The sequence below is a fragment of the Cheilinus undulatus genome, linkage group 16, assembly GCF_018320785.1.
Source record: "Cheilinus undulatus linkage group 16, ASM1832078v1, whole genome shotgun sequence".
Lineage (NCBI taxonomy): Eukaryota > Metazoa > Chordata > Actinopteri > Labriformes > Labridae > Cheilinus > Cheilinus undulatus.
The window spans coordinates 39,681,390-39,694,611 of NC_054880.1; the positions used below are offsets into that span (position 1 = coordinate 39,681,390).

Below are 13,222 nucleotides of genomic sequence, written 5' to 3' on the forward strand. Positions count from 1 at the left end.
TTATCTCCTCTCCTCTCCTCTCCTGCTCTCCATGTGAGGGCAGTTCCTCTCCTCTTTATGACTCTTTATCTGACATGAAAGGCACTAACATGGGATACCCGCCATTACGGCTCCATCAACATGAAAAAGCTCTGACACGGGATTCTCCGCCGCGGCTCAGCCCATTAAGGACGACTGGTGATCCTGTGCTCTGTCAAGAAGCCGTCACGAGGAAAGACAGCAGCGACATAATGAGGACTTCAAACCTTAACCTTGCCTTTAAGACCCCCGGTCAAAAGCAGCAATAAAACCTCAAGAGGGCACCCACTGGCTGGCCCGCTCCGTAATTACAACCCGTGTCCTAGCACTCACCCAAAAGGTTCCATAGTTTAGATATACAAAAGAGTGTCAGACAGTTCATAGGTAAGAATGAGGGGTCATAATCCTAACACTAAATGAACAAACTAGCAACCTGAGTCTGCTTTTGAGACTGTCATCAACATCTACGGTTCTCTTAATTCCTTGACAGACAAGTGGAAGCAGTCTTGAGAAGTCTATAGCCACAATTTCAGGGGATTCAGCAACAGAAATACACAAATTAAATATCCAAGAATAAGATTTTCACATGTAAATTGCTAGGAGATAAAGGCAAGTGCTTTAAATTGCTCTGGTAACAGATTACCTCCTGACACTGGAGCATCCATGAAAACAGCCCCCATCTTCTCTGCCGCAACCGCCATCTCTTTTGATACAGCCGGGTCGATAGTTGAGGAGTCAATCAAAAGCGTTCCCTTCTTCACCTTCCTATAAAGCACAAAAAAAGCCTTAGTATTTCATGTTAAGCAGATAAAATTCAAAAGATCACCACCAGTCTCTGCCCTATTTGGTGTAGCTCGACTGCAAATACATTTGAAATACCAAGATAAGAATAAGATTGCCTTTTTTCAGGTCTCTTGACTGGGTGATTTATACTGTTTAATGGAAGAGGACACTCCCTCATCCTTTAAAGTAAGGATTAAAGACCTTATATATTATTTTACATGAGAGAAAATTCATTACCCAGAAGTTTTAGGTTGTATTGCAACCTTTCCTAACCTAAGTAGGATAAAATGGATGCAGCTTAACCTTGATGACCAGAGAATAAATTATTTCAAGTCACTTATTTACATATATTTCTGAATGTATTTTTATGAGAGCTGTCAAGATTGAGTTAATCATGACTTATCAGGCCCACATTAAGTGGATGAATATCTATTTTTAATCCTGATTAATTTTCCCTTTCAACACACTTTGATTAAGGCTGCAACTACATCTCTCCCTGCCGCCACAGTGATGTTAACCCTATACCTACTGACCCGGCGCCGGCACTGTGTTTTATATGTCCGGAGTATTATTACCATAACTCTGTCAAAGTTTGTCCGATCAGAAAAATTTCAACGCCGTTGTGAAACTGAAAATTGTGGGCATGCGCACATATATGGTTCATAACAGTACTCGCAACCATATGACGTGGGCATTCATAGCAAAACACCAGAAGTATCACGAGACCGCTACACGGATTCTCAACACTGTAACTCCTCGAAAGTTTGCTCAATCTAAAAAATTCCAATACTAACAGAGAGCTGAGAATCTGTGCTTTCAGGCAATATATGATGTGTGGTGTATATATATATATTCCGGTAATGTTGAACAGCACCGCGAAAACAGCAGCTTTGGCAGAAGACGAGTGAGAAAAGGAGAGTGAAAGAAGAGAGTGAAAGGAGAGCGAGCGAGAGTGGTGTTTTGTTTTCAAAAAATAGGCATTTGTGTGTGTCTGTCATGTGCAGTAACAATATGTTACTTGACAATGTTGAGAATGCATTTTTCCACCTTTAATTGCACTAATTGTCGTCTGTGTATATAGTTATCTTTTGCACTGTGTTTTGCACACCCAGAGTCCTAGACTCAAAAAATGACTGTTCTAAACATGTATAGGTTCACATTTCAAATGTCAAATCAAAACTTCATGAGCAATAACATAATTTCTTCTCATAAAAGCCATGAAAAACAAATCTGTTTTTGTGTTTTTCTTCCTTTAAACTGCTGACAATTCCATATAATGTGCAATAATCATTAACCAGATGCTGAAAAGTCAAGTTCAAGTACTCCTGAGAAAAGGGACCAAAGCTCTCAGACTCAGGGCATTTCCTGACTATTTTACAGCCATAATAACAAAATATGTCCAAATCGCCATTTTAGACTCAGTAGGTACCACCACTGTTTTAGCAAGTGTTCTTTGGCATCGATCTCTCTAACAAAGTGTTGATACTAAATCAGTACTTTAAAATAGGTCTTGCCAGCATTTCTAACCCCAGGTGTTTCCCCGTCTCCCTCCCCTCCTGACTGTGCTGTCTTTTTGTTGCTTCTCCATGTCACGTGAATGTGGAGACCAATCATTCATGTCTTCCCTGCTTGTCATGGTCACGTGACTATGGGGATCAATCATAGAAGAGTAACAGATCTTAGCAGCTTCACTCGCACACATATGAACTCAGCCATCCTTCTCACTCAACATGGCCCCCAAGTCAAATTTGTAAGAAAACATAACAAAAGTACTCTAAGGCCACATGCTAATACTACAAAACGTATGAATTGCTGAAATGTAAAAAGATAAATATCTCTCACTTGTTTCTGAAATTCTTGCCTGAAACTAGTGGCTATAGTTGACTACTCTGTCTCTACTATCTGAATTAAAAGGAAAGGAAAGAAATGGGGCATTTTTATGCCATAGATATTTTAATTTTATGCAGGGCCATTTCTAGCTTTGTGGGGAGCCTCTGCAAAATACTGTTTGGGGGCCCCTAGTTTGCCAAACTATGATGGAGAGATTCCTAATCCAGTAAATAATCCATGAACATGCTAATGATGCATGCAAGCATGATATGCATGATCACCTCTCACATCAAAAATTAAACATCTCAAGTTAAGCCACTCAAGCAAAATAACAAGATAAACAAAATCCTCTATGTCAGTAAGTTAAACACATATCAAGTGGTTTTTAAAAATTGTTTATTTTAAAGCAAGGACACAACTGATGTCACTCATTAACTAGCATTCATCCGAGGCTAGCTGAGGACAAATAAACTATTTTTGTGACCAATATGAAAAAAAAGAAAACAGCCCATTGTTTTTTTAAACAGGGAATGGATCTGCCAGAAGATACACTGACCCAGTCATTCCCATGCTACTTGTCGGTGAGCCTCACTCGCTACGTGACAGTGGACTTCAACGATTTTGACTTAATTTTGCCTCAAAAACGTTGGCAACAGCTTATCATTGCAACTTATTTTATTTTGATATCCTACTTTTATTTTTAAGCATATATAGAAAGGGATAAAGGCAGGGAATCTTAATTCTCCTCAGATGAGGCTGAACGTTCAGCTTTGGGGCCCCCTATTAGCTTGTGGGGCCCTATGCATTTGCATAGTCTGCATATACTAAGACACAGCCCTGGTTTTATGCATAACTTTGTGCTGTAATCATTTATTTAAATATATTTTATTTTTTGCTCGCTTGCACAAACATTTTAATTGAATTGAAGTTCCTCCAAATAAATTTCAGAATCACCTGATATGTCTTTTTATTTGCCTGATATGTATACCTTTAAAAATTTTGATGGTCCAATGTTTTTTCTTTCTTCAAATGTTTCAGTATCGGTATCGGTATCAGTTTATTAGATGAAAAAGTATCGGTATCATATTGAATTTTAAAAATTCATTATCGCCCATCCCTAATGTAAAATAAATCCACCACTGCTTCTTAATATCTCGTCTCACTTCAAAAACTCACAGACAGCTCAGTTTATACGTCAAAAGACATCTGCACCTTTTTAACAACTTCTTATTTCATTTTCAATACAAGTTCCTCTTTCTGTTGTCAAGTTTTAACCTTGCAAAGCAGATGGATACGCCCGAATATCAATGCAATAAAAAGGGTGTGTGTAAGAGCCACAACCTGAAGCTCAAATTATCAAGCATTTAAATTTGACAAAGATTGGCTCGGGTACATTCCTACAAATGTTGAGAACTGGTAAGTTTAAAGTGGCGTGTTCCCTTTCAGACTGAGTGACATCACAAGCTTGGATTCAGAGTTGAGAGGGAGAGCTGCTTTAAGCTGGGGAGAATGTTGTTTTTCCTACCGTGCGAAAGTTTATTCTCTATTTTTTGTCATTAAACCTATTTTTGAACCAGATAAAATCTCCTGTCATTCGTGTCAGATTCAAGTGACTCTGCTTACAGTTCTAGGATGGCATTTTTGATATATAAGCAATGCCACTACAGCACGATTATTGCTTTTAACTACAGAAATTCTGAGATTAATCAGGATAAAAAATTGTGATCTTTCAAGCCCTAATTTTATAGAATTTTCCTTGTCATCTGTGTCCTGTCAGGTCTACTGTAAATGTCTGATGGGGCTGTGTGATATGGACCAAAATCATGTATTGACATTTTTTAGCTGAAAAAAAAAAAAAATGTAAAGAAACAAAAAATTGTTGTCTCATTGACAGAATTAAAAACTTTGATATGATTATCGCAAGAGTCAGATGATGCTGACATATTTGATGCAAAGGAAACAAAAATAAAGGGCCTAAACCAGTAGTTCACAACTGGTCTAGCCTCAGGACCCACCACCACCTCCATAATGAGAAGGTGTGGCCCAAATTTCTAATACTTAAAATAATTTAAAGGAAAAAGTTTCAGTTTTCACCTTAGATAACACAAAACATTGACCTGTATAAAAAGCTAATCCTTACAGAAGCCCTGATGACATGCATGCATGACTTTTATTTTACTCATTTTCTTGTGAAATCAAAGAAATGCTGGTTATCTTCCAGGATCCCAAGGAATAAACACAGGACAGGTCTCTGTACACTCAGTCCGTTGTTTTCAGGATGTGTTTGTCTTCTGATCCCTTATCCGAAAAAGAACGTCACGCACTGGAAAGTTGCACACCGAGTCCGTTACGTTTTATTTGTATTCAAAAATTCATAGTGTAGCAAATTATTTCATATTGCAATGAAAAGAAGCAGTGAAGCAGTGAGGATAAGCCTGTAACTTGTCACACCAGCTTTTACGTCACTGTGGTGCCAAGTTGGAGCAATGGAGAGCAAAACTTTTTCATTAGGTGGCTGTGAGAACAAACTTTGTCTGTTATATTACCATGGTTGATATCCACAAAATATGCGGATAAATCACTGTTTAAAGTGAGGTTTCAGTGCAAGGAGCGGGAGAGAAATGGAGGGGGGTGAGTGAGAGAAGGAAGCAGCAGGTGCTAATTTAATCCATTAATCAACCATCAAATGGTCAAGACTGATGCAAATTTAGCATAAGATCAAACCACTTCTGAAAAAATAATTACGGACAAAAGTTTCTGCATCAAACATGATTAAAACATGAGATCAATTTCCTTTTTTTAATGTGCAAAATATTCAGATGTAAAAAACTGATTCAGTGTACCCAGACCTAAACAAGGGAAAGCCAGTGTTCTCATCCAAAGGTGATGGGATAAATAAGTTGAGGTCTTGACGAAACAACAAAAATATGCTAAATAATAAAATAACATTGACACAGAGGGCTGCATCACAGGCTTTCTGTCTCTCTCTTTCTTCTTTAAGTGCTATTCAGGCCGTCTCCTTAATAATTTACGTGTTTAAGCAAGCACAGTTTGGCAAAGAATGATGCGACAACAAACCAGCCTGCCACTGGTTGTCAGCCCGTCATAAGGCATTGTGGGATACAGTATGGCTGTTAGCATTCAAAACTAACTGGGATACAGTATGGCTGTTAGCATTCAAAGCTAGCAGCAGAAACAATCAAAAATTGATTTAAAAAATGGATTAAAAAAGGGAAAAACAAATTTTCTGGCATGGACTTAATCATTGAATACCCCGGAAGGTCACAAAAGTTCCAGGCTACCTAGAAAAGCTTCTTTAAGGAATCTGAAGGCATGACTAGTGTCACTGGAACGTACAACAGATTACTTCAAGAGGGTAAAAATGTAAGAGTCTATGATTTATGGTTAAATAGTTATTTAGGTTTTAATAAAACAGGGGTCTGTGTGTGCAGTACTTTTGAGCAGTAAAGAAGAACTGGTTTCTGGGTTATAATGCTGCCATTTAGAATGGCTAAATGAAGCAAAATATAATGTTAAACAAAACTGTATCAGATCTGTGCATAAATGTGTACTTGTTGATACCAATACCCGCATTTTTAGCAGTATCAGAAGTATTTCCAATAATGGTATCAGAATCGTAACAACTGTATGAATAACAATAAACTGCATTTGATTTTACTGAATAATTCTTCTCGGATAAAATAAGATAAATAAAAATATAGGCACTCATTTAGACTAATCATTTCAAATTGTCTTGTAGTCAATAGGGTTACTAGTGTTAGTGGTTCATACTTTATAAATATTATAAATAATCCCTTTTAAGTGGGCATTGGCCCTTGCAGCTATGTTCTCTTTTGCAGCTGCATAACTACATCAATATAAACCACATTAATTCAACCTATATCTTATTTGAAAATATACCAGTAAAACTTAACATATTCCCAAGCCCTAATATCTCATATTCTTGGAATTCCTCTGGTTATTTATTCATTTTTATATTTACTTCTTAATCTGTTCAGTTAGACTTAAGATGGTGAAGTTAGTCATACTTTTTCTGTCTTCATTTGTTTGTTACTATGATGAGAGTGAGGGCTGTATTGGGGGGGCAGACTCTTCAATTTCTTCATCATATCACTGCATTTTCATTTGGAGAAAAAAATCAATAAAAGACCTTGAAAAAAAATAAATGTTGGTCGTATGTTATGTACAAACTAAGCCAGTGATGTTCAGTTTTGCTTACTTGAGGATGCCATTCGGGCCTGTGTAGACTTCTATGACGTTGGGACTGGAGGGTAACATTGTGATGATGCGGTCTGCTTTCTCCGCCACATCTGCTGGAGAGTCAACTACCTGAACATAGAAATTAAAGTTTCATAATATGACAATGAGATCATAAAATACACACCTTCATGAATGAATGGAATGCATTACAGCTCTTATTTATGACAACCTGTTGGCTAAGACACACACACTTACCTAGAAACAAATTGATGGGTAGTAAAAAGGCTTCAAATAGTTTCACTGTGTATTTTTAAATGTCAACATTTGTAAACTATGTACACTATTTAATATCAAAACATGATGTGAGGTATTGAGTGTTACCTGGGCACCCATTTCCTGCAGCTCCTTGCAAGACTCAGGGAAGACGTCAGTAGCAATAACAGGATAACCGTTTTTTAACAGGTTTTTGGCCATCGGACTGCCCATGTTTCCCAGACCTATAAACCCCACTGGGGTTTTTGAGGCCATCGATCGTGATGACACTACGGGGGGACGACAAAGGCACCATTAGAGGGAAAGAAAAAGGGTAAGAAATATTTTTTTACTAATTAAAAAGTGCACAATTCTCAATATGTTAACCAGACTTTCATTCACAGTCATAATATATGCAATCAGATACAACATAGCTCTTCTTCACTGCACACGATTAGTTATACAGCAGATTCAATTTAAAAGCAGTGAAAACAAGCAGTAGAAAACAGCTTTATCAGTGCAGCCCACATGGAAACCCTCTAATTAGAGTCAATAACAACCGGACAAATCTTATTGGTCAAACTTAAAACCAGCTTTTGGGAAGTCTGGCCAGGCTATTAAACACTGCTGGCTCAGACAAGGTACAGAGAGGTTAATAGCAACTAAACAGAGTCAAGAAACCCTACTACAACAACAGGATTAGACCTGAATAGTGAAGCCCACAGAGGAAGCTGTGTTTACCAACCCCTTAGCCTACACTATGTTTACAAAACTGTCCTCATTGATGATAGTCTTGAAAGATACATTCATTGCAAAATTAACTGTAATAATAAAAATAAACCTTATTCATACAGTCTTTAAATGGTATGGAGACAAAATAGATGCTAGAAACATGCAGCCGTGGTGCGCTGTCCATTCATTTTTATTACTGAGTGCTATGACAAACTGAAAGTTGAAATAAAATACCAGTACAGGCAGTCCCTGTTGAGTTAAGACACAATGTTTGTGCATAATACACCCAGGGGTGGAAGCTTTTTTTGTGTACTTGTACTTTTTTGTATACATTTTAACCCTACTTAAGTAAATTACAACTAGAGTTATTGTATTTTTACTTGAGTACAAAACTCGTGTACCTTTTTCACCTGTGTTGACTGCAGAGTAGCACATAGTAAGAGAATGATTCCACATCATATCTCAAAAAAGCTGTTGTATTTTGTTTATTATAGAGGTGTGACTTTACCTGAAAAAGATCCATGTTCTAATGTTGTTATTACCAAGAAGAAAAAGTCATATTTAACTATTTAACTCCTCAGTAGCTCCCCAGTGTTGAGTACTTTAAGTAAACTTTAAATTAATCAAGTTTGGCTTTTACTTGAGTGCATTTATAGACCAGTACTTTTAATTTAGTCAATTTCAACCACAGTAACTGTACTTTCACTTGAGTATGATAGTACTTTTTCCACACCTGGTTACACTGCATACACATACTGTTTACTCATCAGGTGCACAACTACACAATTCATTATTTGTCTATTATCACTTAAAATAAGGACTGTCTCCAGAATAATTATTGTTTTGTCAATTTCCCCAGCAAAGGGTAACACTTGCAAATCTCTTTGTTAAAGACACATTTGCCCAAATACTACTCAGATTCCATTACATAATGTAAAGAAAATAAGGAAAAATCTATGTCATATGAGCAAAACTGCTGGCTGCTCCTGATGCATACTTTATCTAAATAAAGGCAACTAGAAGGAGAGGCTTCAAAAATGAAGGTTATCAATGTGTTTGTACTGCTCAGGATTATACTTGTTTGCTCAAGATTTACATTTACACTCCGTCACTCAAAGATCTAACTCACTTACAAACAGTAATTATGCAACTTTATAAGTTCAAGCAAGAGGCGCTTCGTGAAGCTACTCAGAGCTGTTGCTGGCACTGCTTTACTGTGGACTTTGAAACTGGCTGTACAGGGTTGGGGGAAATCCATGTCTACACAGGAAAAGTGTTATCAGGGGGAGAGAAAGCTCTGCTTTGCGTGTTTAAAGGCCAGAAAGTTGATTCCTGTACCAATGCAATGCAGTGCAGCATGCTACACAAATATTTTAACAGTTTACATCAGAACTATTTCAATACTTAAAAGGGATAAATGAAGATCTAATGACCTGTGCACCTGCATAGTCATGCCAGGGGTCTCTGAAATTCAAGAATCATTTCGATTCATTCAAACATCTTTCACTACTGTCAGACAATATATTTATGAACAGTACATGGAGATAGGAGTGGATAGGCGTTCTTCTTGTAAAGATAGATGGTTAATCTAACGTGTACACTGCAAAAAAAAAAAAAAAAAAAAAAAAAAAACAAACAGCTGGCAAATACGACGTTTTTCATATCAAAGAAACTTGCACATAACCACCTGGAGACCAATAGAGATCACTACAAGTTAAAATTAGCAGCTACTAGCCTTTACCTCCCCTTTAACTATGCTTCTGCCAATCAAGCACATTTCCCAGCATACTATAGGGTTGAACAACTCCTCACAGGATGCCAATGCAGGGACATTGTGTCCAGACTTTAACACTTAGGGGCAGCAATGGTAGGTTTGCATACTATCAGAGGGCTAACATGCTAGCTAACAGGAAGGAGCAGGCAATCTTCCGCTTGCATTCTTCACTGAACACACATATCATTGGTGGGAGCAACGGCTCAATTAAACCGACAATGTGAGCGATACGTTACCGAAGGCAAGGTCGACATGTTTATTCCACCTTAGCAATAAATTTCGGGACCCTCTAAACAACGCAGCCATGCTTCTTTCCCCTTGACCTCGGCGTACGGTGACAGCTGTCAAGGCACCAGGAAAGCCAAACCGAACCGTTATGATGGAGCGGGATTTCAGCCAATCGGAGCTTCCGTTGAGTTTCAACAGCCAATTGGATACAAACAAAGGCGGGACATCCTGTGCTTTTACTTCATGCCCTTTAGCTGCCTCTATTAAGAATTGTGTCCACTCTAAATTGATTATAACGTAAACTGAAAGATTTCAAAGCAATAAATCAGTTGTAGAGCGTATATATTTGTCTAGTTGAGGATTTCATATTGATAGATACTGCTTGTGTACCACAAAGTTATATTATTACATAATATTATGTCAAAAAGAATAGGCATCCCAAAAGCAGGACAGTGGGATTGATTGATAATCCGGTTCAAATCACTATAAAATAATGTTTACATGTCGTAAAGATGTTTGCCTCCCCTCCTCAGCATCCTCAACATCCTCCTGACTACCCCGCATCCCGGAAGTTCAGCATCATCTGCTCTTTCAGGAAGAGACGCATCATCGTCAGTGCTTTGACAACAACGGGGACAGAGGCAAAACATCGGCCCGTCCGGCTGAAATTCCGCCTTATTTGCAAGTGGAATTCATACGAAACGGGTACTCTTTCTGTTTGAAGTTAAATGAACTCATGTAATGTTCTTGTCTGGTGTCACCGAGCTAGCTAATCGACAGGGATAATGTTTAGCTAGCACATGACTTGACAAGACATGGCCTGTTCACAAGCTAATGTTAGCTGCGTAGCAACCATAAGGAGGATGTTCCTATGGTCAAAACTGTGTCGGTTTAATATATTCCTGTACATGTGTACGGTGGCTTTGTCATGAAACACTGACGAAGAGTTTATCGCATTAACTTGACGTACAGGCATGGCTGTGTTAGCTTATTAGCAGAGTTTGCCTTTAGTTAGACATGTATCAGAACAGCTTGTTTGTTTTGACCATAAGATCATTTAGGAAAGAATGGATAAGTGACAATCACTGATCATTTGCGAGCAACTATGCTATTTATGGTTCAGTAAGATATCTCCTGACAATAATGTGGTAGTTTAGTTTACAGTTCTTTACAATAGATTGATGCACGTTGGTATAAAAGCTGTTTTGGTTTCTTGTAAACTATATTTACACCCAAAGGAGAGATTTACAAAGATGTTATCTGTGTAGATGTCCATTAATGGAACCATGCTATTCAAAGAAACAGAAGATTTCTACACTTAAAGGAGAATTTTAAAAAAAATCATGTGTCATTTGTTGCAATGCACACTGGGTAGTGGCGTCAAATGGTTGTGTTTTCTTTCCATACTAGTGATGCACAATATTGGATTGTACTGACATCTGATATGCTGATGTTGGAGCTATTTCACCATGTCATTGCTGAGATTTGTTGTTTTGTTGAGTGTTTGTTTTGTAAACACCAGGGGGCACAGGCATTGTGTCTGTCAATAATCTGACAGGAATCCCGTACACAGGTGTATCTCAAAAAATTTGAATATCATGTAAAAGTTCATTTTCTCCTGTGATTTACTTCAGAATATTAAACTTCTAGCTATATATTCTAAATTAATTTCACACTGACTGAAACATTTCAAGACTTTTTGTTTGAATCTTGATGATTACAGCTTGCAACTCACAAAAAAATCACTATCTCAAGATATTAGAACATTTTAGAAAAGTCAAATTTGCAAAGGTTTCTTCAGCCTTTATTCTCTCACTCTGGTCCAGTACACACAACTGCAATAATCGTGATTCATGCTGATTGATTCAGGCTGTTCAAAGCATGTTCGTGGAAAGTTGACTGGAAAGGAAAACTTTGGCAAGAAAAGATGCACAAGCAACAGGGATGAGCTCAGCCTTCAGGTGATTGTCAAACAAAGCAGATTCAGGGACTTTTGGGAGCTTCACAAGGAGTGGACTGAGGCAGGAGTCAGTGGATCAAGAGCTACCACAGACCTGTGCAGGAAATGTGCTACAAGTGTCGAGCCAATCCTGAACCTCAAACGACTAAAGCGTCTCACCCTGGCTAAGGAGAAAAAGAACTGGACTGTTCCTTTGGAAATCAAGGACCCAGAGCAAGATGGGGGAAGATCAGAGAGGCAAAGAATCATGAATAAAGAAAAAGACTTTGGCTGACATAGGTCTACAGGTCCTGCGGCCAATATTTACAACTGATAAAGCATAATATTTACAGCCAGTATACCAGCTGTAAATATCAGCAATGATTTCATATCTACTGACCACATATTATGTTGATAATACCATGCAGCCCTAGAGAAAATAATGACTGTTTGAAGAGTGAGGCTTATTACCCCAGGTAATCTACCTTATAAATTACTTGAATTTATGATCTTGCTTTTAAGCTTATCATTTTTCTTATTTATCTTGACACGTTTCAGTCTTTTAATCTAGCACATTTTTAACTCTTACGCTATCCGCTTATTTTAATTTATTTAAAATACCTTGTTGGTTGCACAGCATGTTGGTTGTTTTAAATGTACTCTATAGATAAACTTTGATATATAGGTAGATTTTTGTAGCCTAAATATTGTTTGTAAATATCAACATAAGTTTTCATAACTGCTGATAGCCAGTTCCCTATTTAAACAAAAATCTGCAGATACCAATATCATGCTGATTATGAGAAGGACAATACAACCATTTGACATGCTACCCAAAGTGCATTGAACAACAAAAAAATAAATAAATTAAAGATCACCAAGATATACTGACATATTCCCAAATAATTTCAAAAATAATTCCTGAAAATTTCAAAGCAAATTATCCAGACATTCCAAGCAAATTATTTGAAATTTTATGGAAATTCTGGAAAATTTTCTCTAAAGTTTTAGTCGAAGAATTTACTGTTGAGGTGTACGAAAGTTAAAAATGTAGCAGCGTCCTCATATGTGCACGCAGTATCTCAGGAAGTGAAAAGGAAATATCATCCTGTGTTATTTTTAACATCACTTATTAATAATCTTGCCCTATGGAAATTTAAAGAATGGCTATTTTTGTAGCATACAGTTCACCATTTTTCTGCAATATTAAAATGATCAACCTTGTAGCTCGTTGTCTTGTTTGGTTTTGTGGTTAATAACGTATTTATTTCAGCTTGTTTTGCAACCAATTAAAATCTCCTCACTGCAGCTTTAAGGCAACTGTCGTTAGCCTGTAACTGCCCTGTAAAAAACAGGGCTTTGACTCACAAAAGAAACATGGTGCCACTGTTTTCACTAACTTTTAGTAGTTCTTTCTCACAATGGCTTTATCATTTGACTTTGAA

At 37.4% G+C, this 13,222-nt stretch overlaps 2 protein-coding genes across 2 annotated transcripts in view; one reads left to right on the forward strand and one right to left on the reverse strand.

Annotated features, from left to right (window-relative positions):
• Window positions 1–9,971, reverse strand: part of hibadha (3-hydroxyisobutyrate dehydrogenase a) — a 43,319-nt gene extending 33,348 nt beyond the window's left edge. The window contains exons 1-4 of the mRNA XM_041809566.1: window positions 9,847–9,971; window positions 7,234–7,394; window positions 6,872–6,981; window positions 662–783 (exon numbers count right to left, since the gene is read on the reverse strand). Of these exons, the coding sequence (XP_041665500.1) occupies window positions 662–783; window positions 6,872–6,981; window positions 7,234–7,394; window positions 9,847–9,916 (463 nt within the window). The 5' untranslated portion in view covers window positions 9,917–9,971. The remainder of the gene's footprint in view (window positions 1–661; window positions 784–6,871; window positions 6,982–7,233; window positions 7,395–9,846) is intronic.
• Window positions 9,972–10,417: 446 nt separating this feature from the next.
• The window catches only part of tax1bp1a (Tax1 (human T-cell leukemia virus type I) binding protein 1a), a 36,061-nt gene continuing 33,256 nt past the window's right edge, over window positions 10,418–13,222 (forward strand). Inside the window, exon 1 of the mRNA XM_041809235.1 lies at window positions 10,418–10,543. The gene's annotated coding sequence lies outside the window, so the exon portion shown is untranslated. The remainder of the gene's footprint in view (window positions 10,544–13,222) is intronic.